Source organism: Schistocerca cancellata, chromosome 1 (assembly GCF_023864275.1).
Source record: "Schistocerca cancellata isolate TAMUIC-IGC-003103 chromosome 1, iqSchCanc2.1, whole genome shotgun sequence".
Taxonomy (NCBI): Eukaryota; Metazoa; Arthropoda; class Insecta; order Orthoptera; family Acrididae; genus Schistocerca; species Schistocerca cancellata.
In genome coordinates this window covers 537,248,382-537,275,407 of record NC_064626.1, presented here as the reverse complement: position 1 = coordinate 537,275,407, position 27,026 = coordinate 537,248,382, and the positions used below count along the sequence as shown (strand labels likewise).

The 27,026-nt window shown below is 39.8% G+C and overlaps 1 protein-coding gene across 1 annotated transcript in view; it reads left to right on the top strand.

The window, feature by feature from the left end:
- LOC126179576 (mRNA turnover protein 4 homolog) overlaps positions 1-21,454 on the top strand; it is a 38,748-nt gene extending 17,294 nt beyond the window's left edge. Inside the window, exons 3-5 of the mRNA XM_049924618.1 lie at positions 4,012-4,161; positions 17,660-17,888; positions 20,924-21,454. Of these exons, the coding sequence (XP_049780575.1) occupies positions 4,012-4,161; positions 17,660-17,888; positions 20,924-21,100 (556 nt within the window). The 3' untranslated portion in view covers positions 21,101-21,454. The remainder of the gene's footprint in view (positions 1-4,011; positions 4,162-17,659; positions 17,889-20,923) is intronic.
- Positions 21,455-27,026: the final 5,572 nt, after the last annotated feature.

The following is a 27,026-nucleotide window of genomic DNA, read 5'->3' as shown; positions in this document are numbered from 1 at the left end:
AGACATCAGAAAATTACATCTTCTTATCAAAGACATGTGTTAATTTTATATCCACTTTCAGGTGTCTTTCGTTCATCATTTGTACTGATATGTAAAAGATATTTTTCGTGTGTGCGGGTCCATCGTATCAGCTTCTTGGAGTACCACTGTGAAATGCTGGCTAACTAGATAACACTAAAGATTGTTGAACTTCTTTTGGTCTAAGATTTTTGTCATTTCAGTTTCACTACAGTTCATATGATCATAAAAAATTGAAATGAGTTACTCTCCAAGCCGTATGATTCTAAGAACTAAAAAGAAAAAGTAGAAAGGGGGAGAACAGAGTTCATATCTGTGGAATATAGGAAACATGGAAATTCTCTTACGTTACCCCTAGACAGTGACAGGGAAGTGCTGCAGTTGACAGTGGATTTAATCCTCTTTGTTTTGTAAATGAAATAAGTTGTTAAATTCATTGTTACCTTTCTATTATTTATTTCTAATAATAAAAACCAGTTTAGCTGAACTGATCTATGCTATCACAATATAAACACAAAAATAATTGTCATCTAGAGTTTGCCTGTTTGTCTTGGGTTGAGAGTGGAGTCATGTATACTCTTGTGCAAAGTTATTCATCAACCTTCCACTTAACATCAAGCAAGGATTTGGTAATCCCCAGTAGTTCAATAGAAAAAGTACACCTCATGAGCCACCTGTCTACAGATTACCTGGATAGATTCAAAGATTAAATATGTTGTTAGGTACCTGGCAAGTAGCTATATTGATTATGCAGCTACATGTCAAGTGTTAATATACTGTAAGCAGGTTTCATTATTTAGAGATGCAGGTAACTGTTTTCTTTAAAAATAACAATGTAATCAAGTGCATAGGAGATAAAAAGCAGCTGTTTGATATAACTGAGGATGCAACAGATTTTTTTTTTCCAAAGAATCAGCATTTCCCTGTAACTTTGTTAAATGTAGGTTGCAGGAGCATGAACAGCATTAAGCAGTATAGCAGTGGTCTGTTATTTTCTGTTAATTCAATATGCAGAGCAAGTTAGACGGGGCTTCTGTTTCCAATTGTAAGTGGAATAATACGGTTCATGTACGTAGTTTAGTCTATAAACATGACGCAAAAGGATCATTTTACACGTAGACTGTGCACACATCGTCAGCAAACTTATGTTATATACCAGATAGGTATACGGGAAATTGCCTGTGGAATTGACATACACCACAGAGATGTCAGTTGCACATTTGATTGCTGTCATTACACAAAGTATTGAAGATCTTCCTCATAGTAGAAAGCGTGGTCAACACCAGCTACACTATGTGATCGAAAGTATCCGGACACCTGGCTGAAAATGATTTAAAAGTTCGTAGCGCCTTCCATTGGTAATGCTGGAATCCAGTATGGTGTTGGCCCATCCTTACCCTTGATGACAGCTTCTTCTCTTGTAGGCATATGTTCAATCAGGTGCTGGAAGGTTTCTTGGGCAATGGCAGCCCATTCTTCATGGAGTACTGCACTGAGGAGAGGTATCAATGTTGGTTGGTGAGGCCTGGCATGAAGTCGGCGTCCCAAAACATCCCAAAAGTTTTCTATAGGATTTAGGTCAGGAATCTGTGCCGGCCAGTCCATTACAGGGATGTTATTGTCATGCAACCTCTCCACCACAAGCTGTGCGTTATGAACAGGTGCTAGATTGTGTTGAAAGATGCAGTTACCATCCCCAAATTGCTCGACAGTGGGGATGCAAGAAGATGCTTAAAACATCAATGTAGGCCTGTGCTGTGATAGTGCCACGCCAAACAAAAAGGGGTGCAAATCCCCTCCACGAAAAATAGGATCACACCATAATGTCACCGCCTCAGAATTTTACTGTTGGCACTGTGCACGCTGGCAGATGTCTTTCACCGGACATCCACCATCGGATCGCCACATTGTGTACTGTGATTCGTCATTCCACACAATGTTTTCCACTGTTCAATCATGCAGTGTTTATGCTCCTTACACCAAGCTTGCAGTGGGTCCTGATGCAGTTTGGGATTCCTGTGTTATGGTCTAGATAGATGTCGGCTATTACACATTACAACCCTCCTAAACTGTCTGCGGTCTCTGTCAGTCAACAGACGAGATTGGCCTGTACGCTTCTGTGCTGTACATGTCCCTTCATGTTTCCACTTCACTGTCACATCGGAAACAGTGGACGTAGGGATGTTTAGGAGTGGGGAATCTCGCATACAGACATAGAGACACAAGTGACAACCAGTCACCTGACCACATTCGAAGTCCTTGAGTTCTGCGGAGTGCCTCATTCTGCTCTCTCACGGTGTCTAATGACTATTGAGGTCACTGATATGGAGTACCTGATAGTAGGTGGCAGCACAATGCACCTAATATGAAAAATGTACGTTTTCGGGGGTGTCCGGACACTTTTGGTCACATAGTGTATCTGTAAATAATGGCTCCCAGGTATTTTGAGGAGGGTGTAATTGAAGTGTACTCTCTTTGTTTGGAGGCAACTGGGAGGTTTGTGTTACTCGGGACAGTAGAAGCTTATGACCATAAGTGTCCATTAAGAATTACAATACAAATGTCTTAGCAGCAGGGTGCACAGATGGGGTGGACAAGGGAGGGTATGGAATGTGGGTAAGTGGTTCTGAAGTTCAAGATTAGTGTGATTCCTGTTATCATAGAAGAATGTGGAGATGAACAGGTACTAGTGCACTTCTCGTGCATGCAATCCTATGGGTTAAGCAAGAAGGTGGTGCCAGTCATCTTTTGTGCTTGTATCGTGTACGGACGTTGGCTGCCTCTGTTACTGTTGAGGGCAGTTTGAGTGCTGGGTAGTACTGGTATAGGATCCTCCATCTTTTTATCCAGTTCTACAGTCAACTTTTTGGGGGTGGGTTTGCACTCCAAGATAAAAATTCTCAAGCATTCTGCACCCATCTTGTGAACATTTTTTTTTTTTTTTTTAGGAGCAGAAATTGACAGTATGGAATTGCTTGTCATATCTGCTGGCACAAACCTGATAAGCAAATGCGTTACAATGCAAATGTGTTTACAAACAGTAAAGAAAAGATAGCCAGTTTACTTTCAAATTGTGATGTGAGACTGTAAGACATGAAAGGATCAGTTTTTGAACTGAAATTTTTCAAAATCACTCGAGGAAGAATATGTAGGGTAGAAAAAAATAGTTGTAGTATTTTTCAATGTACGAATCAGAAAAGCAAAATAAATAGTAATAGTAATAATAGTAATAGTAAATAAACTAACTTCATAAACTGAAGTAGCTTTGATTTAATAAAGTGAAAAATGAATACATTTTTGGAGAAGTGAAACAGATGACTCAGTATCTCTCAGTATTGCCCTTCTCCCCTCCCTCCCCTCTCCATCCAATGCTCTTGATTGATGAAGTTCTGCATGAACTTACAAACCAAGTATCACAGAGAGCATCTGTCACTCGAGAAGGATTGTGACTGGCTGTGGCTGACTGACTACTCAAGTCACAGAAACTTCAATCACAAATTTTTTTTAATAAAAGTATAATGCTTCCACAAATTGTCTGGACATCACATAAAATCATCACATGTCCAGTATGAAAACTTTGAAAGTAACAAGAAGAAATGGTGAGGTGATGAATTTTCACATTCACAGTAATAGATTTGCACACTGTTGCTTGCTAAACCAAATCATTTAAAAAGTTTAGTGAGGAGTTTTAATAACCGTACACAAGCTGCAGGCAGTAACTTAAAAGTGCTTACAGTTCCTCAAGAGCTGGCTCATTTCAGAGCAATTCTGGAAAGCAGTGAAGTTGAAAAAAGGGACCATTTCCTTTTCACAGAATTTTGTAGTGGTGTTGTAGATGTCTACGAACAATAGTGCCATTTTATATTGAGAGTGACCATTGTTTACATTATATAATTCTGTAATAGTAGTCCTGTTCTTACCGTTATTAAAATTTTAAGTATTGGTATTGATTTGTATAAATAGTCATGTTATAGATAGATATTTTATTCACAGATTCTTTTTTGGAAAGAACAAAGTAATGGCTTTGGGTCTAGGGAAGACTGCAGAGACGGAAGTACAGGATAATCTGCACAAGTTGGCAAAGCAGTTGCGTGGTCAGTGCGGTTTGTTGTTCACTAATAAAACAAAAGAGGAAGTGCTTGAGTGAGTATACATTTATTTATTTATTTATTTATTTTTTTCATAGACAGAATAATTTTAACACAGTAGATATGTTCACTGCTGAAGCTTCAGCTGTAATGGGAGAAAATGGCTATGAAAATATATGTTCAAATTGTTTGCAAGAGCTGTTGTTTAAGCAACTCATGTTTGTCATAATGTATCATTACTATTTGTTTTTGTGATTTAATATGTCTATTGTAAAGTATGCCAGTCTTCAGTATCATGACTGGCTATACAAAGTATGTCATCTTACTAAGAGAATGGTGTATATTATTTGCGAGAAAGTAGTGGTAAATGTTTTTTAGGATTCTATACCTCAGTCGGTAAAAATGGAGCACTTATAGGATCACTTTGTTGTCCACCTGTCTGTCGGTCTGACTGTTAAAAAACACTTTTTCTTAGGAATGGGTAGAGGTATCCAGTTGAAATTTACATAGCATACTAAGATCTGTGATCCCTTGGCAGTTTGCAACATTTAAGCTTATATGTAAATGTATTCAGAAGATATGGGCATTTATGTTACATATTTCAACACTCATAAACTTGCTCATCAAAACGTACAGGATACTTCCCGTTAACCTAGAATCGTGAAAATTGACAAGAAGGAAAATTTCAGAGTACAAGTAAAGGAAAAAACTCTGCAAAGTGATAATTTGTGATTACCAACATTATAAGGAGAAGGTAGATTGCTACTTACCATAAAGACAACACGTTAAACTGCAGACAGGTACAATTAACCCCCTTTAATTCCTGAATACATTTCTAGATGAAAAATGAAAATAAAAAAAATGTGATGTTTTAGAGATACCCGAAATGCCCAGGAGAACGCAGCAATTCTCAGAAGTATTTGTAGCTTCATGAAGAATGAGCATCAACTGGCACTGGCATTCAAAAACAGTTAACCTTCCCGTTATTAGCACAGCACCGGTATATGCAAATTCGCAACACTCCACATTAAGGGATTAAGGCACTAGCATGTTAGTTTTCAGCAACAGCCTTCAGCAGAAAAAGAAAAAACACACACACACACACACACACACACACACACACACACACACACACACACACGTTCGTTGAGTCAAGCAAGTACACCTCATGCACACATCACTGTCATCTCTGGCAGCTGGATCAGAATGCAACTGTCATGTGGAATGGAAGCAGCAGTCTAGAGGGGTTAGGGGTAGCAGTATATGGGTGGGGGGAGAGAAGAGCACTGTCTGGTGGAGTTTAGGGCCTAGACCACCAACAAGCACAGCGACGGGAGGCTGTAGGGAAGGGGGAGAGGGAATGGAGTGAAAAGTGGTGCGAAGAAAGATGGGCAGGTGTATTGGCAGAGGGCAATGCACAAAGAGGGTAGGACACTGAGAGTAGCAAGGAGGTGGTTTGACAGGAGGGGTGGAAACTGTTGGGTGGAGTGTATGTGGGTAGTATGTTACTGTAAGTTGAGGCTGGAACAATTTTGAGAATTGACAATATTTTGTAATGATAGCTCCCATCTGTGTAGTTCAGGAAAGCTGGTGGTGGAGGGGAGGATCCCGATGGCTCAGGCTATCTGGATTCTCCCCTCTACCTCTAGCTCTTCGTACTTGCCCTTCTGTTTTTATTTTCTATAAAAGGAAAATGTTGGGAAAGCAAGCAGAAAAAAGTGGAGTGGGAAGAAAATAAAAGATGACTTTTTCCAAAACATGTTGCAACATTCAGATAGTTATGTGCCAACCTTCTGTACTGAAGCTATCAGCTATGATAGGGGTTTCATTTATGGTGTGAAGTGGTGGACCCATATGTATCCAGAGTAACAGATCAGTGCACAGAATTATCGAGATATTGTTAATAGTATAAACATTACTAGTAAATTGATTTTGACACTTGATTTTAATCAGCATTTACCAAATTTAGCTCTCATCTTTCATGAAGCTCTTTCATTCTTAATTCTGTGATTCCATTTTACCATGCTTTTCTAACAAGCCTGTGGTTCCTGGTTTTAGTCCCAGTTTGGTACACAGTTTTAATCTAACTGCAGGTTTCAAATTGGTACACACTCAGCTACAGAGTGAAAGTTCTTTTTGCACATGTGTCGTGTCAGTGTCACATATATTTGCCAATTGTACAGTATCACACCATTCATGTTATTGATATTTTCACATGTGTTCGCAAATTAGAGATGTCCGTGGGATAGATCACTGTATAGTGAAGTATGTCAGTGTTTGGATTCAGCTGCTCATTTCTGACTATTGAAAGCTAATCAGCAGGCTCCTTCTTCACCCTGTACTAACTTTCAGCGATTATCTGTCCAAAATAAAAGAATCTTACTATGGCATGGTAATCTGTTTTATCAGTCTTAATGAAACACAGGAGTACTTTAAAAAGCTTTATGAACAAAACTGTTCTGCAGATCAAGTTGACATTGGAGCTGTATTTACCAGAGCCTAAAACTAAAATGTTGTTAATATTAATTAAGTCACTGCAACATACAGAGATATTTTCATCGTGTATCATAAGGAAAATTCACTCGAAGAACTCTAAAGCTATACAGACAAAATGGTTGCAGTACTTGCCATCAGGGGGCAAAATTCTAGTTGTCCTAGAAGTGTGAAAAAGCTGTTGGTAGCTTTTGGAACAGTTAGTTCTGTCTCACGGAGGAAAGAAAAGAAGGGCACACTCATTACCCAGGGACATTGTGGTGACAGGTCCCATTATGCTCCCAAAGGTGGCACTGGCATCTTCCTACCCAAACATGCTGTCCCTTCCCTTCCCCATGCCTCATCTCGTCCTTACCCCCACTACGCATCCCAGTTAGCTTACTGCTCAGTCATTTGCAGTTGGGCTTAATGCCCGGAGAGAGAGAGAGAGAGAGAGAGAGAGAGAGTGTGTGTGTGTGTGTGTGTGTGTGTGTGTGTGTGTTTGTTTTCTACTGCTGAAGAAGGACTTTTCCCAAAAGCTGAAATATTTCTAGCATTCTTTTTCATTCTGCCTGTCTGTGAACCAGCACCACCTCAGTATAGTGAATAGCAATCTATCCTTTCCATATTGTAGTTATAATTGCTTTTATTTCTGAATATGTGTTGTTCATTGCATAGTATTCTGTTTTTATGTACAAATCCCATAAGTTAGTCGAACATAATAAATTATCTATGTATATTAAGCCTGACTACCTAATAATTCTCCCCAACCATAATCGAAAGACATTGTGCAAAAGGAACTTATGGTAAGGTTGTAGTTATTTTCTTTCTCTCTTTCAGCTTTTTTTATGCAGGATTATCGTGGAACTTGACTGTCAAGCTTTCAGAGATTGTTAAGGGATACATTCTGAGTATTTTGTTATGAGGAACCCATGGTCTCCAGTGGTTTGTTACAGACTAATGATGTAATTGTGATTTATTTGGTTTGTTACTGCAGTCACCATTGTTTCTATGGTGTACCATGAAGAAGCCTGCGACATGCTGTAAGAAAACATACAACATAACAGACAGTAATTAAAGATCCGTCAGACGAAATGTGCACAGTGTACACAGTGTATTCTGGCATTCTACAGTGCAGCACATAACAACTGCATAACTGTTGCCTTTACAGGTATTGTTCAAAAGTCAACCACGACATTGTACAGCAATATACCATCAACTGTCATACAGATGCAAGAATTACAGGAGTATGGTGTACTACAGTAGAGCCCCGGTAATTCAAACTAATTGGGGCTGAGGCTACCTCAAATTACAAAAAAACTCAGATAATACAGAAATATCACTAATCAATGGGTAAATCATGAATAAATGTTCAATGAACTCAATAACGATTAAAATAAATAAAAAACAACATAATACATACCTGTGTTACATGTACATACATAGGCATGCATTTCCAAGTTGCATTAAGTTAAATTTTAAAGAAATTGTCAATAGTCCTTTGTTTTAAAATATAACATTGTTTTTAGCGGCAATGTCACGCCATCTTATAAGAAGCATGGTGTCAGTTGGAGTAGCTTCAGCTTGCTGTTTGATACAACGCAATGCCACATATACTGCTGCCAAACCCTTGGTGTGAGCGATCACTGGTGCAGTTTCTTCAGGCAATTGCTTGCTGTCACTGTCTTCAGTGAGTTCACTAACCATTTCAGCAATTGCAAGATTGGTCACTTCAGACTGTTCATCACTATTCATCCATGCTGAAACAACACTCACATTTGCATTTTCACATTCAGTGAGCTATTTCATCAGTTCTGCCAGTGGTATGTCATCTTCAACTGGATTGTTGGTAACTGTTTAATTCCCTAAAATGTGGTTCCATGTAGTGTCTCCATCTTTATTTCAGACCGCGAATCGGCTATCCCATTAACCAAAGCTTGTATTGTAGTTTTTTAGAAATTCTTTTATGGTTCCTTCACCTTACGGTGTTTGTAAAAGCATCTGATGGAAATTTTTGGTGGACTTATGTAGCAGACGTGCCAATGGCCTTACTGCAGTGGTGACACCATTCCCCGCCAGATCGTCAAAGTTAAGTGTTGTTGGGCTTGGCTAGCACTCCGATGGGTAACCGTCCGGGTCTGCTGAGTGCTGTTGGGAAGCAGGGTGAACTCAGCCCTTGTGAGACCAATTGGGGAGCTATGTTACTGAGAAGTACTGTCACGAGTCACAGAAACTTTTATTCACATCCGAGGATGCCTATGGCTGAGGATGACATTGCAGCCTGTCTGTACCATTGCGCTTCCAATGCATGTGTGGATAGTTTTTTGTGTGTATGTGTGTGTGTGTGTGTGTGTGTGTGTGTGTGTTACAGCCCAGTGCAGAATCAGTGATATTTTTTAAAGCTCTAGGCTCAGCAGACTTCCCTATCACCAGCAGCTTCTGTTTATGGTCTCCACTTGCATTCATTGCAGCAAGAACTGTTAACCTCTCTTTACATTTTTTGTAGCCCTTAATTTCTCAGAAAATTGTGTAACCTTGTGAAAAGCCACAGAAAGTATTTCACCGCAAATTTCTAGATGCCTTGTGCCGTAACACTTCTTCCACCTATCCAAGCGTGCTGAACTTGCGGTAAAATTGTCATCACATTCCTTTAGCTCATTTCTAAAAAATACAGCTTTTTGTTGCAGAGTAAGCCCCAAAATTGGATTTTCTTTTTGTTCTTGTTGAGTAAACCAAATTAAAAAAATCTTCAATTGTTTTTTCATACTCATTTTCTTTATTGACTTCCATTAAATGACGAAATAGAAAACATGTTTAATGAAAACTTCTCAATTTTTTCTCTGTTTCTACGCCCATCTCCAACTGTCACTTCACCGAATCCATAATCAGCAGTAAGTTTTTTAATGTTTTTTCTTTGAACAGTCTTTTCAAAACCTCCACTTTCACATACAACAGCACAAATTTTCTCTCTTGTTCCTACCACTCATTGTAATGTAGGAATTAAGACATTAAGAAACACTCAATTACATATGTACAGCACACTATACATACAACACTTGAAAATTAACATGACACAGGTGGGCTCACTACAGTACATACAACAGTGTCAGTCAATGTTGTGAACTGAAATGTTATCTGTATTGTTAAAAACAAACAATGGAAAATCCAGGATTGAATGTAACAATATAATGAAAAGGATAGTTGCTACTCACCATAAGCAGAGATGCTGAGTCTCTTAAAGGCACAACAATGACTACAGGAAAGTTAGCTTTCGGCCAACAGGGCCTTTGTCCAAAATAAACAGTGTACAGACATGCACATGCTCAGACAACTCGCACAAACGTAACACAGCTGGAGCCAGAATGCGTAGATGGTGGGCAGGGCAGAGAGGGGGAGGGGATTTAGCGGAAAAGGAGAGAAGTAAAAAGACTTGTGGAGTAGAGGGCTGTGTAGTGCTGGAATGGAGTAGAGGGCTGTGTAGTGTTGAAATGGGAACAGCGGAGGGCTAGATGAGTAAGGACAGTGACAAGTGAAGATTGAGGCAAGGAGGGTTATGGGAACATGTGATAAGATGTATTGCAGAACAAGTTTCCACCTACACAATTCAGAAAAGATGATGTTGGTGGGAAGGATCCAGATGGCATAGGGTGTGAGGCAGTCATTGAAATGAAGGACATCAAATCTGGCAGCATGCTCAACAACAGGGTGGTCCAGTTGTTTGTTGGCCACAGTTTATTGGTGGCCATTCATGCAGACAGACACTTGTGCCCACATAGAATGCAGTCCCGGGCTTGACTACTGGCTGAGTTGGGGATTTTCTCTGCCTGGGGACTGGGTGTTTGTGTTGTCCTGATCACTTCATCATTGTGATTCGTAATAATGGTTAGATTGGACTGTGTAAAAAGTGGGGCTTTGTATGGGTGCTGATGACCGCACGGTTGAGTGTCCCACAAACCAAACATCAAACTCGTGTATAATGCAGCACAGTGGTGTAGATCACATGACTGGTTTCACTGGTAGCCCTGCCTTTGATGGTATATGTGATGTTTGTGAAAGGACTGGAGTAGGTGGTTGTGGCAGGACATATGGGACAGGTCTCATATCTAGGCCTCTTTAAGTATATGAGCCATGTGGCAAGGGGTTGGGAGCGGGGTTGTGTAGGGATGGACTAGGATATTGTGTAGGTTTGGTGGGCGGCAGGGTACCACTGTGGAAGGAGTGGGAAGGATGGTGGGTAGGACGTTTCTCATTTCAGGACACAACGAGAGGCAGTTGAAACGCTGTAATTCAGTTGCCCCAGTCCTGGTTGGTACTGAGTCACAAGAGGAATGCTCCTCTATGGACAGACGGTGGAGCTTTGGGAGGTGTTGGGTGACTGAAAAGATAAGGCACGGGAGATTTGTTTTTGTACAAGGTTGGTAGGGTAATTACTATCTGTAAAGGCCTCAGTGAGACCCTCGGTATACTTAGAGAGGGATTGCTTGTCATTATGGATGCAACGGCCATGGGTGGCTTGGCTGTATGGAAGGGACTCCAGTACGGAATGGATGGCAGCTGTTGAAGTGGAGGTATTGCTGGTGGTTAGTAGGTTTGATACAGACAGAGGTACATGATATAGTCATCTTTGAAGTGGATGTCAACATCGAGGAAGGTGGCTTGATGGGCTGAGTAGTAACAGGTGAAGCAAATGGGGGAGAAAGTGTTGAGGTTCTGCAGGAATGTGAATAGGGTGTCCTCAACCTCGATCCGGATCACTAAAATGTCATCCGTGAATCTGAAACAGGTGAGAAGTGTTTAGGAAGGATATCTCTAGATGTCCCATGAACGGGTTGGCATAGGATGGTGTCATGCGAGTGCCTATAGCCATATCCCAGGGGTGAGGATATAGTTGGTCATGGCGACTAGGAAGGTTCTGATTCCGTTGGGCATTGGGAGAGGTAGTGTTCAATAGCAGTAAGGCCAAGGGCATGGATGATCTTATTTCACAGGGATGTGGCATCGATAGTGACAAGCAGGCAACCATGTGGTAAAGGAACAGGAACTGTGGAGAGTCGGTGGAGGAAGTGGTTGGTATCTTTTATATAGGAGGGTAGGTTCCAGCGGGTAATAGGTTGAAGGTGTTGGTCTATGAGAGCAGAGATTTTCTTAGTGGGGGACACAGTAACCAGCCACAATGAGGCATCTTGTGTGGTTGGGTTTATGGGCTTTAGGAAGCATGAAGAAGGTAGGAGTGCGGGGAGTAGTAGGGGTGAGAAGAGAGATTGACTCGGGAGAGTTTCTGGGATGGGCCTAAGGATTTGAGGAGAGACTGGAGATCCTGCTGGATTTCTGGAATGGAGTCGCTGTGGCAGGGTTTGTAGATGGATGAATATGACAGCTGGCAGTGTCCTTCTGCCAAGTAATCCTTGCGGTTCGAAACAGCAGTGGTAGAGTCTTGGTCAGCTGGTAGGATTATAAGGTTGGTTGGGATCAGTTTTTAGGTGGTGGATTGCAATCTTTCTGCGGATGTTAATTAGTTTGCATGTTGAGGAATTTTTGGAATGATTGTGAAGCAAGGTTTGGGGTTAAGAAATTCTGGAAAGTTAACAAGTGGGGGGTTTCTTTGGGGGGGGGGGGCAGTGGGGGTGGATCAAGGTTGGATGGAGGAGTGAACTGTGTCAGGCAGGGTTCAACATTGGTCTTTGGTTGAGTTTGATTGGTAGGGTTGGTGGTGAAAGTCTTAAAGTTCTGCAGGATTGAATTTGAGGGTGGAGCAAAAGGTGAGACCTTTGGAAAGGACTGATACTTCTGTGGGGCTAAGGCTTTTGGAGAGAAGTTTCATGACTGTTTTTGGGTCTGTTTCGATTCTGGATTCTGTGTAGTGGTGGGAGGGAGTTTTGGAGGGTGGGGTAAATGTAGTAGGTCTGAGAGACAGGGCTTGTCTGCTGTGAGGGGACATGGGGGAGTTTTGGAAGTTGTTGTAGAGGTGGTGGACATTGTTAGCCCAAGGTGGGAGTAGTTGTTGAGCAGGTTGGAAAGTTTTTTGAGGTGGCATTGTACTTGTTGCTCTAGTTCCTAGAGGGCAAGAGTTTCAATATGTGATATGGGATCCAGGAATTTGGGATTGGATAGCAGGAGAATTTTATGGATGGAGAGAAGGTATTGCCTGTCAGCTGGAGCCAGACTGCGAGCAGCAGGGCATTATGGAAGAGGCAGCTGGGTGAGGGTAAGGAGGCGGCTCGGGCGGGGAGGGGGAGGGATAGCAGAGTAGGAGTGGGGGACAATAAAGTGCAGCTGGTAGCGTGCAGGGACGAGGTGGAGAATGGGGAAGCTAGGTGCAATTGGGAGGTTAGATGGAGGGCGGGAGAGCAGAGAAAGGGGGGGGGGGGTGGAGAAGGAGAAAAGTAGAAAGACTGGGTACATTGTTGGAATGGGAACAGGCAAGGGCTAGATGGGTAAGTACAATGACTAACGAAGGTTGATGCCAGGAGGTCTCGGGAACGCAGGATATATTGCACAATTCAGGAAAGCTGGTGTTGGTGGGAAGGATCCAGGTGGCACAGGCTGTGAAGCAGTGTTTGGTGGCATGCTCAGCAACAGCGTGGTCCTAGTCTCAACCTTCATTAGTCATTGTCCTTACCTATCTAGCCCTTTCCTGTTCCCATTCCAGCACTACACACCCCTCTATTCCACCAACTTACTGAGTCTTTTTACTTCTCTCCTTTTCCACTAACCCCATGCCCTTACCGAGCGGGGTGGCGCAGTGGTTAGACACTGGACTCGCATTCGGGAGGACGACGGTTCAATCCCGCGTCCGGCCATCCTGATTTAGGTTTTCCGTGATTTCCCTAAATCACTTCAGGCAAATGCCGGGATGGTTCCTCTGAAAGGGCACGGCCGACTTCCTTCCCAATCCTTCCCTAATCCGATGAGACCGATGACCACGCTGTCTGGTCTCCTTCCCCAAAACCAACCAACCCATGCCCTCCGTCTCCTGACTGCCCCTAGCTGCCCCACTCTCCACCTCATCCCTGCACACTCCCAGCAGCACTGTACCATCCCCCACCCCTATCCTGTTACCCCTCCCCTCCCTGCCCCAGCCTCTTCCTTACCCCTATCCAGTTCTCCCTCCCATAATGCCCTGCTGCTCATAGTCTGGCTCCAGCTGCCAGAGACTGTGGTCATGTGTGTGCGAGTTGCGTTTGTGTGCATATGTTGTCTGCTTTTGACAAAGGCCTTGATGGTTGAAAGTTTACTTTCTGACAGTCTTTTTGTTGCGCCTTTCTGCGACTCACCATCTCCACTTTGTGGTGAGTAGCAATTATTCTATTCATTATTTTGTTACTGTATTGTTACTTATTTTAATGACAAATGTTGCCAAGTAGGCACAACAATAGGGGTAACAATAAGGATGATATGCATTGTACAATTATCGTAAGGCGATTCCAATTAGTGAAGGGTCAACAAAGGAAGAGCAATCAGACTCCTCGAAACATAATGGTACCTGTCCATCTGTAATAGAAATGCATTAGCACTGTGAGACCAAGGTTATGTCTGTGCATTATGGACAAAAACTTTTAAGTGGAACAGTTTTATTTGTCTTGTACATGGAAAATTGAAAGAAAGTTGAAAATGTAACACACTCGTAAGTGTGTAAAACATAGATGCAGACAACATATGAAAACGGGTTTTTACTAAAGTTTTAAGTAAAATTTCAATTTTCTTATGACCAGCTCAAATTACATGGAACCTTGATTTGCTGTTGCTCAAATTACCAGAGCTCTACTGTACTTAATTTTCCTGCTAGTATCTATTGGAGCTTCATAAACTTACCCTTTTGCACCCCCAGAAGTAGTCCATTGGTTTCATATCTTGTGACCGATCTGCCCATTGACTACTGTGACCAATATTATATTGTCATACAAACTGTACTTAAATGTGGTTCGTAACATAGTGCAATGTGAGCCAGCAACCCATCATATTGAAACCACATAAGCAAATATTCTCAACGACACTTCTTCTAGGAAGTGTGAGAGGACAAGTTAAAGGACCATTTTGTGCAAGACTCCGTTCAGTTTATCAGATAATAGGTAAGGTCGAGTCACAAACTTGTTTGTGAAACCCCCTTGTACGTTAACGGCAAACTTCTGTTGATAGGATTGACACACCTGTGCATGTGAATTTCCATCATTCCACACCTGGCTAGTCCTACTGTTGAACATGCCCCCTCATGTAAACATGATACTATTGAACATCTCTCTCATGTAAATGTGCCCTCATGTGTAAATAACACAAAAGCAGAAAAATTGGTGTTTTCTGTATGTTGCTATAGGAACTAATTTGCAAATGACACTCTAAATGGGAAATCTGCTGGCTGTAGTGAGTGGGAACAGCTGGACACAACTTCATTGTGCTACTGTTCCATTACAGTCCATAAACTTATCCATAGTACTGCTGTGTATCACTGTTAACACACAACTAACACCTCTGGAAAATGAAACAATAGACAGATATAAGCAGCACTGAATGCAGTCATCAGAACAAAGAGATAAGGAGGGCATTACTTTCGTGGACAGCAGCTATTGTGAGCAAATGGAAATAATATGCACAGCATGCACTTTCAATACTTACATTGTTGTGCACTATTTGTAGTGCGATACAGATACAAAATGCAGTAAATCGGTAACAAGCTGTTGGAGACTGTGGATTCCTCGTAACAAAATACTCAGATGGTAGCACTGAAATCCTCTGAAAGTTTGTTGGTGGAATTATGGTTCATCCTGTTTGTCTGAATTACCTCAGATGTTTTCAATAATCACAGAAAGTGTCTACTTGAAGTTAGCACTCTTTTAAGTTGGAATTTTTATTTCCCTTTATTGCTTTAGCTACTTCATCTTGTGTGATAGTGTTGATGTCCACTGATCTAATACGTATGCTTGCTTTATATTTGTTGGAGTGGATATTCTTATTTATGTTTGGTTTTATTATATTATCAGAATCATTTGTCAAGAAATTATTAAATGTGTTGATTGCTTCTAAGGGATTTGTAACTTTTTTTTATTTTCTTGTGGTAATGGGGGTAATGGTACAGTTATATGTGATGCAGTCTTCATAAGTTTCCTTTTTTATAACACTCTACATGGCGTTTGTTTCATTAGCTGAATTATTTGTGTATTTATCATAATGCATTATTTTTCCTGCTCTTATTCTTTAGTGTTTTGAAACAATATTATGAAAAGGAAAGTTGATACTCACCATACAGTGGAGATGCTGAGTCACGGATAGGCACAACAAAAAGACTGTCAGAATATACTTGTCCATCCTTAAACAACCCCTGCACCCAACCTCTTACCGCATGGCCCATATCCCTGTAATAGACCTAGATGTCAGACCTGTCCCATACATCCTCCCACCACCACCTACTCCAGTTTGGTCATGAACATCACCTATCTCATCAAAGGCAGTCTGTGAAACCAGTCATGCAACCTATAAGCAAAGCTGCAACCACAGCGCTGCGTTCTATGTGGGCGTGACAGCCAACAAGCTGTCTCTCCGCGTGAATGGCCACTGACTGTGGTCAAGAAACAAGTGAACCACCTTGTTGCTGAACATGCTACCAAACATGACGTTCATCGTTTCAGTGACTGCTTCGCATCTTGTGCCATATGGATCCTTCCAACCAACACCATCTTTTCTGTATTGCGCAAGTGAGAACACTTCCTGCAATACACCCTACATTCCCTTAACCCTCCTGGCCTCAACCTTCTTTATTCACTGTCCTCACCCATCCAGCCCCTTTCCTGTCCCCATTCCAGCACTACACAGCCGTCATTCCACTATCACACCCAGTCTTTTTACTTCTCTCCTTTTCTGCTACTTGCCCCCCCCCCCTCCCCATCTCTCCTCTGCCCTTCGTCTAACCTGCAGCACTTCACTGTCCGCCATCCCCACCATACTATCCCTCCCACTCCCGGCCCCAGCCTCCTCCTTACCCCCAGCCAGGCGCCACTCCCATCATGCACTGGTGCTGCTGTTCACAGTATGGTTTCAGTTGCCTGAGACTGCAGTCGTTTGAGTTAGGTGTGTGTGTGTGTGTGTGTGTGTGTGTGTGTGTGGGAGGGGGGGTGTCTATGTCTATTGTTGATGAAGGCCTTAATGGCCAAAGGCTTTATTTATTCGTGTCAGTCTTTTTGTTGTGCCTGTCCGTGACTCAGCATCTCCACTGTATGGTGAGTATCAACTTTTGTTTCCATAATATTGTTACATTCCGTCCTGGATTTTCACTTTTTTTAGTATTTTGAAATATTTTTGTATAATACATGTTTAATACAGGTGAAGACTTATCCAAATTACACATTTCATGTAGTAATGTCTATATCTTCTCCTGGCATGAAACTGTTATTTCCATTTTCATTCAGTTGTTTGTTCTACAGCTGTCTCTTAAGGTTACAGCCTTATGAAAATAAAGTTTGAAAGTAATGAGTTAATATGTCAATGAAGGCATTAAATTTTTCATTAGGTCATAAATTTTATAAACTATTAATTTTGTTTGTTTGTTTCGTATGTTGTTGAAGTAGCAAATATTTGAGTTAGGTGGCCACTAAAGCCTGCATTGAAATTTTTTTAGATAACTGCTGAATGCTCTCTTTTTGACCTGAAACTGATCTAAAGCTGTTTAACAAGTACCTGTTATCCTGGTAGCAGCATTTAAATTTAAGATGTAGCAAGGTTCATAAGGACCTTTCTGTTTCTATTTTTTGTAATAAACATCAATGTTAGATTGAACAACAAAAGCAGTCAGGCATTGAATGTCAAAAACAAATAATCAGCTGTTAGCCTTGATTTTGATTGCATGTTCATAGCATAATCAGTTGATGAGGACACCACTGGTAACACAATTAAATTCTATAACTTCTTGATGGTTTACCAGAAATTTTATTTGTTGTTGTCTGAAAGCTTTGTGTAACACCAGCAGTACATATTTTGTACTTGCTTCTTTTGTACAGGCTACTTACTGTAGAACACACATTATTAGTTTACTGTATTTTCTTGGTAACAATGCTCATGCATTTTTTGTAGTGTTGTTTATTCTTCAATGGCAGGTGGTTCGACAACTTCAGCCAGGGTGATTATGCAAGATCAGGTGGAGCAGCAACAGACACAATAGTATTACCTGCAGGTCCCTTGTCTCAATTTCCTCACTCCATTGAGCCACACCTAAGATCTCTCGGCATGCCTACAAGCCTTCAGAAAGGTGTTGTTACACTTGTCAAGGATTACACTGTGTGTCGTGCTGGTGAAGTTCTAAAGCCTGAACAAGCTCGCATACTGGTAGGTGTTATACACATTTCCTGTGGTCAAATAAACATTAACTACATTTTAAAAAAGGTTTGTTCTGTATTTTAACAAGAGACAGAAACAAAATTAAGATTTCAGTATGTTTGCAGACGTCTTCGCTGTGAATTGTCCAGACACAAACATCATTACATAATTATTTTCATGTTCTTTTACTGTTAAACAATAACTTCTGTCACTGTCAAAATAATAAATTCTTGCAATAGCACACTACTTGCTTAAAACATTCATTTGCTGTGAGAATGATATTTGGACCAGTAAATGTGCGGATAGCACTACATATCATTGATACCCATGTCTGAGTTTGGTACTTAATTTAAAATATCTCAGCTTACCAGTCCATTAAAATTTCTGTGGTTTTCACCTGTAACAATCCTGTAGTAAGTGCAACATAGGAAACTGCAAAAAGAGGTCAAGATGTAGAGTTGCTTGAAGGAATGAGGAGACTCGGACAGTGTACTGTAAATCCTGGCAAGTATATTGTTGTGATTAAAATAGATAACATTTTCTTTAGGAGTGGTGGTATCAGAGTGTGATAGTATTAACAAAGCTTCATACATTCAATTTGCCTTGATGTGAAGAGAATCATAATCTAGGCATAAAACAAGTTGCAGGTAGATTCTGCCCCTGAATAATGTCGTACAAGAATGTGCGAACACAGTTTCCACAGAATAGTGATTATTGTGTGAAATGTTGATGACAGTTTGTAACACCATTGAAACTTGGGTAGGATATTTGCAGAATGTATAAAGATAATGAGCATAGAAAAACTGAAAGGATAGCCAGTTGGAATATATCCACAAAATCTCACTTCATAACCTTTAGTATGAGATCTTCCATCAGACTTGTGGCAAGTCTTTAGTCACCTTAAAAATTTCAGAAGCTGTTGGACAATACAAAACTTGAGCTGGAAAGGAAAGGGCTTGGACTTTGAAAATTTTTATGGGAGGAGTCATGAAATAACATTGCCTGGACCAGAGCAAAAATGTTTGGGTGGATATTATCAGAAAGCTAGAATTTTTAAATCTAGTAGCTGGCTCTGTAGTGTCATTTGTGATTAAGTTTTTGGGGGAGGCGAAGGGACAGTGGTGTAATAATAGTTTGACATACTGGCAACAGTTTGGCTGTGACGTTAATTAGGCAATTGTGGATGACACAAAGCACGTTGCTGAGAAGTTCCGCACACTAGTGTGAAGATCGTATCACTCTGAGTAGTATAAGTTCTGATGGAGCATTCTGTGGAATCTGCTAGCACAGAGTAGGGTTGCTCAGGAACGGAAAGTGATCCCACAGATGTCTCATAGAAGCATTGTCCCTCACTTGATTGCCTGATGTGTGTCATGGCCTACTAAGAGATCATTTTTTTGGCTAATTGTGAGCAGCAATTAGTCAGACCTGAAATGTCCATCCTATCTCAGTGATTTCCACTAGTCACTCCTTTCAAAATAATGTGCGTGTGTGTGGGTGTGAGTGCACGTGCATGTGCATGTGTGCAGGAGAGGTGGGGGGGGGGGGGGGGGGGAGTTCACCTAAATTTCATTGTAGCTCATTGTGTAAATTTGCTGCAAGTTCAGGTTAAGATGATCTAAGCAGTTTCATTGTGGGAGTCATAGTTTAATGCATGAAAGTGTGTAGTCCCCATGTTGTGTAGGGTTACATTTCATGCTGACATATGGCTGTAGGCTAACATTTGTGGGGTTATTGCAGGTTGTATCTCTTGTATTATTGAATGATTAATTCAGAAGCCAGGCTGTAATTAAGAGAGAAAGCTTGAGTAACTTGTACTTACCAAATCCCCACATTGAGAGACCACATAGTGTACCATAATCGGTCCCTCTCCTTCCACTCCTGGTCCTTTGCAGATTGTGTGTGGGCATTTGCAGATTCTGTGTTGAATGAAATGTTGTCAGTGCCTTTCTGTTTAAGCCTGAATTTAAATAATTTTATTCTCATATTATGTGATGTAAGTTCATAAAAGTAATAAATTTGTTAACTCTTATAGTTATGGGGGCTCGAATTCAGAGAGCAAAGATCTGAGCAATGCATGACACGTTTCTTGTAGTCTCCCTCCTTGGAGCAAGTTGAATAACTGTGTGACTGTCCTTCACTGACTGATCTAATCAATGATGAAGTGCATGGCATTTTCAAGTCCCAGTTTCTCTTAATTGGTTTGGGTCCCATACCAACAAACAGTACTTCAGAGTGTGTTCGATGTGGCTTCTTTTGTGGTCAGCTACACTTCTTTGGAGTTCAACCAATAAATCTGTAGGTCATCTACATTTCCGATGGCTAGATTCACGCTGCTGTTCCATCATGTAACATTCTGGACAAGGGTTTAGGGTGGTCTTGTGTGTTGCAGTGTGAAGACCTTGAACATGGCCCAAGTAGATATTGGGGAGCCTTTCAGTTTCAGAATAAAATTTAAAAAATATTTCTTTCACTTACACAAATTAGCATGCTATACAGATTCCAGGATTGAAGATTCTTGTGAACTGTGTGACCAGCAGTATTCACTATAGACACCTATTCCAAGGAAGTAAGTTTACACTTTTTTGTCTAAAAAATGAAACTCATTTGTCATTATTCTCAGAACAAGACTGAAGGTTGATGCACTCTTGGAGAATTCCTTGCCATTTTTTCTCTTACCTCGGGGCTTGTATTGTGTGATTTTGTGCACTGAACCTCTTAAACATGTCTCGATAATTATTCTAAGAAAAAAGTAATAATTCCTAACTAAGCTCTTTAGTTTCATAACTTTGTGGAGGAGCTAATAATGTTATAGTTAAACCTGTGGGAGTGTGTTTCAGGTGAGTTTGGAAAAATTCTGGAAAAGGGAACTTTGATGTAATTTTTTAGTGAAAAGCAAGAACTATCATTTCGCACACGCACACAAAAGGACATACATATGTAGGGTAATTTTATTCTTCACAGGGATGCATGACATAAATAATTTGTTCTCCGTAGCTATAAGACTGCAAAATTTTTGATGCTGATTGCTTTTCTTTTCACAGAAATTGCTTGGCCATGAAATGGCAGTTTTCAGGCTTGTTATGAAGTCTATGTGGTCAAAAGATGGTACATTTGAGAAATTCAAGAGAAAGAAAGAAGAAGATGCAATAGTAGATCATGATGATGAAATGGATGATGCTGAAATGGAAGAGTATGCTAGCGAAGAAGAAAATGAATAGTATTACCTGACTGATTTACATTTTAATGTTCGTACTTATAACTGTAAATATTCTACCTGACGTTACAAAAACTTCAAACATTGTAAACTCTATTTTATGTAATTATGAATTCAGTGTAATGTGCCAGTATGTGACAACTGCAGTGTTGCAGTATTTTTAAAGAAACCAACTGAAGTAACCTATATACATTTCATATATTTATATCAGCATATATTGTAACAAAATTGATGTATGTAATATCTAAATTTCTGATGCAACTCATATACTATTGTGATATTGCTGCACACTTGGAATTTTGTGAACTATCGAAGTGGAAAATATCTGGTAATTACAATTTTTCATAACCAGCATAAATTTACTTTTTAATACAGTATTAAATGATTGTAATCTCATGTATGTGAAAGTGAGAAGCTCGGGTAAGTTCACCTTTTGTGGAATATTGAGGGTGTGAGTTAATGGATCTACTGATAATTTTTGAATGACAATCTGCCACACTGGCTGTAGTTAGTTATATTAAAAAGACCTAAGTTAAGTGAAGACATCTGAAGTAGACAAAATACCGCAGAATTATTAGGATCTTTGAGAGAATGTACCTTGACGGGTGACAGAGATAATGAGACAAATGTAATACCCAGTGACTTCATGAAGAACATTACAATCCCAATACCAAAGAAGCAAGTGATTTACAGAATCATCATTTTAATAAGTCATGGTTTCAAAATACTAATGTGTATCACCTAGAGAAGAATGGAATGACCAATAGAAACTGACATCAGAAAGACCTTTTTGGTTCTGGAGAAATGTAGGCATGCATAAAACAGTACTAGCCTATGGCTCATCTTGCGAGACAGGTTGCAGGCAGACAAACCTACATCTTTAGCATTTGGATTTAGAAAAATGCTTTTGACAATGTTGACTGCAATGACTCCTTGAAATTATGAAGTAGTTTCAGGTATAGGTTGAAACCTGAAATTGATATAAGTGAGATTTTTAGGGATCATTTAAGTGTACATCAAAAGGATAAGCTAATGGGAAATGGAGGTGGTGGTTTTGTTGCAGTAGACTAGAAACTCAAATCCACTGTGATAGAGATTGAAGCTGCATGTGAGATTGTAAGGGCAAGACTCAATATCAGGAGTGGGCATAAAATAGTAATTACATCCTCCAAATGCCCGCCAAAATCATCTCCTGATGTAACCAAATCTTTGTAAAAAAACTTCAGTATACTTGTATATAATTTACCCAATCATACTGCTGTTGTCAGTGGAGACCTAAATCATCCAGCAATCAACTGGGAAAATTACAGCCTTTTTAGTGGTGGGCTTGATAACACATCCTGTGAAACATTACTAAATGCCTTCTCTGAAAACTAGCTAGAACAGATAGTTCGAAACTCCACTCCTGATGGAAATATACTGGATCTAATGGCAACAAATAGATCTGACCTTGAGAATGTCCACATCAGACCTGATATCAATGACCATGACGAGGTTGTGACAACAATGATTACCAAAGTACAAAGGACAAATAAAATAAGCAGAAAGATTTATATATTCAGTAAACTAGTTTAAAAAAATCAGTAGTGTCATATCTCAATGAGGAACTTGGAAACATTCAGCACTGGGCAGGAGCATGTTGAGGAACTATGGCTCAAGTTTAAAAGAATATTTTACCTTTCACTGAATATGTATGTACCCAGTAGAACAGTTCGTAAGGAGAGGTCCCCTCAATCATATACAGTCACTAAAGAAACAGAGATTAGTACATAATAGGTGTAAAACAATGCTTAGTACTAGAGAGAGAGAGAGAGAGAGAGAGAGAGAGAGAGAGAGAGAGAGAGATGCAGAATGAGACACGTGTGGTTGTCAAGATGGCAATGCACAAAGCCTTCAGCGACTACCATAGCAGGATATTGTCAAATGATCTTTCACAAAACGCAATGAAATTCTGATCGTGTGTGAAGGCTGTTAACGGCACTAAAGTTATTTTCCAGTCCCTAGCGAATGAGACGAACTGAAATTGAGGACAGCAAAGCAAAATCTGAAATGCTTAACTCTGTTTTCAAATGTACTTTTACAAAGAAAAACCCATGGATTTTGCACCAGTTTTCCCCTTATACCGTGGAAAGATGAATGAAATAAGTATTAATGTCAGTCGTGTTGAGAAACAGCTGAAATCATTAAAATTGAACAAAGCTCTGTGGCCTGATGGAATCCTTCTCAGATTGTATATTGAATTTGCCTCTTCTAACTATAATCTGCCATAGATCCCTGGAACAAATGACCATGCTCAGTAGTTGGAAGAAAGCACAGGTAACACGTATACAGGAAGGGTGGTAGAAGTGATAGAAAAAACTGTCCACAATATCTTTTACATCAATTTGTTGTAAAATCTTAAACACAAATTCTTAGCTTAAACATAATGAGGTATCTTGAGCAAAATGACCTCCTATATGCCAACCAGTGTGGATTCTGGAAACATCGATCATTCAAAACCCAACTCGCACTTTTCACTCATGACATATTGAAAGCTTTTGGTCAAGGCAGTTGGTAGATACATTGTTTCGTGATTTCTGAAAAGCATTTGACTCAGTACCATAACCACACACTTTATCAAAAGTTTGATCATATGGGGTATCAAGTGAAATATGTGACTGGCTTGAGAATTTTTTAGTATGGAGGACAAAACATGTTATTGTGCGTGGATGGAGTGTGATCGTCAGATATAGAAGTAACTTGGGGTGTGCCCCAAGGAAGTGTTGAAACCATTGCTAATCATGTTTTAGGTTAATGACATTGTGGGCGATACTAATAGTAACCTCGTACTTTTTACAGGCGATGCAGTTGTCTGTAGAGATTCACTGTCTAAAGAAACTGCATAAATATTCAATCAGAAACTGATAAGATTTTTAAGTGGTGCAAAGATTGGCAACTTGCATTAATGCTTAGAAATGTAAAATTGTGCACTTCACAAAACGAAAATTCATAATAATATCAATTATCACAGTTGGAATTGGCCAACTGATAAAAATAGCTGGAGGTAACACTTTGTAAGGATATGATATGGAATTATCACATAGGCCCAGTTGTGGGTAAAGCAGGTGGTAGCCTTCTGTGTGTTGGTAGAACAGCGGGGAAGTGCAATCAGTCCAGAAAGGAGATTGCTTACAAATCACTCATACGACCCATTGTAGAATACTGCCGAAGTGTGTCAGGATATGCAATGTATACAGAGAGGGGCAGTACAAATGGTCACAGGTTTGTCTGATCAGTGGGAGAGTAATACAGTGATGCTGGAGAAACTGAACTTGGCAGACTCGTGAAGATAGACATAAACTATACTGAGGAAGTCTATTAACAAAGTTTCAAGAACCAGCTTTAAATGATTACTCCAGGAAGGTACAACAACCTCACATGTATCACTCGCATAGTGATCTCGAGGACAAGATGAGATTAATTACAGCATGCACAGAGGCATTCAGTCAGTCCTGCACTCCATACATAAATGGAATGGGAACATACTCTAACAACTGGTATGATGGAATGTACCCTCTGCCATGCTCTTCATGGCGATCTGTAGAGTATGGATGTAGGTAATAAAGGTGCAGCAGAAAGTTACAAAAAAGTTGTGTAGAAACCAGACCAGATTCTGAGGGAATGAGTTAGGAATTGAGACATTGAAAGTAGCAGAGTGTTTATATTTGGGCAGCAAAATAAGTTATGATGATGACCAAAATAGAGATGATACAGAATGCAAACTGGCAAGAGAAAGGACATTGTTACTAAAAACCACAAATTTGTTAATGTCTAACGTAAATTTAAATGAAAAATCCTCTCTGACGGTATTTGTCTGAAACGTAACCATGTATGGAATTGAAATGTGGATGTGAAACATTTAAGACCAGAAGAGCATAGAAGCTTTTGAAATGCGGTACTACAAAAGAATGCTAAGGATTATGCGGATAGATTAACTTCAGATATGCAATTCTGTCTCATAATTTATTAGTTTTCTGGGTTGAATTTTTCTTTGTTAATTAAGCACCTGAGTGGTAGATAGTGAAAGTCATTTTTCACTATAATATTATATTTGTGAATGTTGCTGCTGTTTTGAACTGTGATTGACTGTTGACAACAAACGTCATAAGGTAGCTCATGTACTGTGAATCTTTTGGCAGTATGCTTTCTAAAACAGGTTATAAGAGTGGACACTGGAAACCATAGTTTTTCCTTATTACAAGCTCCTGTGTAACAAATGCCAGTTTACCCAAAAGATGATACCATAAAATATAAGTGAACCAAAATAGAAAAATGAAGTCAACATTTTGTCAGTTGCAACTTGAAATAGTGTGGTCAGGCCTTCTGCTGTTACAAATTGAATTTATTGTTTTTCGTAAGTTGAATGTATATATTCCTGTATTTACATAGTTCTCATACATACCTACATAACATACAAACTCCATTTGACTTTTTGTACATTCTGATGTTAAGCGTATTTAATTTATTGAGATTTATTGCGAGTGTACCTTCACATATGTTCTGGCTGTTTAGTCAAATGTGATGTGAAGCTTGAGGCTTGTGGTAAGGGCTAGAAAAATTACTACAGTCAAAATTACGTACAATAAATGTATAGCAACCTGTTTGGACAATTTTTTTTTTCTTTCATACAAGATATTGAGGCTATGGACCCTCCAGAAGAACAGAATTCAGTGGTAATAACTTTCCATTATTGGTATGAAAAAATTGCTGTTAGTCTTGTGTTGTGATCAGACTAGTTGTATGATACAAAATACTGATGTTCTGATATTATGTCTGTGAGCAGAGTAATGAGCAACAAAAGTGAGTTATTTGAGAACAGTATTAATTATAGTCGCTGCTTATTGTAGAATGTCATACAAATCAGTGACTTGTAGTAAGTCAATCATATGGTGAATTGTGTTTTATTCATCTCATGACGTACATTTGCAATTCATTTGGCTTGCATACAGGAGTCGGTGCATATTACATGACCTCCATAATAGAATGGAAGTGTAATATGGAAATAAAGTGCAACAAGTTATTCAAATCACGGAGTTGGTACCGTTAATAACACTAACCCTGCCTTACACCCTTACAACGCTTTCTTACTCATGTGCTCGAGATTGAGAAAATGTCAGTATATTATGCACAGACTCTTTTTCTATGTTCAGTGGACTGTACAGACAAACAAAATGAGATGAATGTGTGTAACTTGATTAAGTGATTTTTTTTTTTTTTAAAAACAAAACCCCTCTGTTTTATTGGGTCGTGTTTACATATACATCTGTATGCAACATTTGATCTATGGTACCTGCACCATGTCACTGTAAAGTCCAGCCATTTCACTCATGAGTCATATCTCATTGACAGTAAGCTTTCAGAGACATCACGTACTTATGGAGTATGGTGATTTGTCAGAGTGGAGATTCAAGGAAAGGGCCCTGTTCCCATGCCAAGATTGAGAGATGTCCTTTGGAATAACAATGTAGTAGCCTTGAAGGACAGGGAAGAAAATAAGATTATTCCCGTCTTCACATAATGCAAACTGACCTTGATCTCAAGGACCATCGGGGTGAGTGTTAATTTTGAAGAAATGACTTGTCTCTTCAGAGCACAAAACATTTAATGAAAACTGTAGGTGCTTTGTTCTTGTATTTTTGTGTTCTATAAAAATGAAAATAAAAGTAACATTAGCAGAAAAAAAATCACTTGAAGTAAGATTGGAAACAAGCAAAACCAAACAAAACAATGTGTGCTGAAATTTACAACACTTCGACTTGTTCACCATCACTTTAGTCACTTCATCATCCAACTATTTCATAGCACAGTTGTGTCCCACACCCAATCTCCTATAGCAAGTACATTTTTTTCAGCTCAGTAATTCAAGAAAGCAGACAGTACTGAATTTGTTG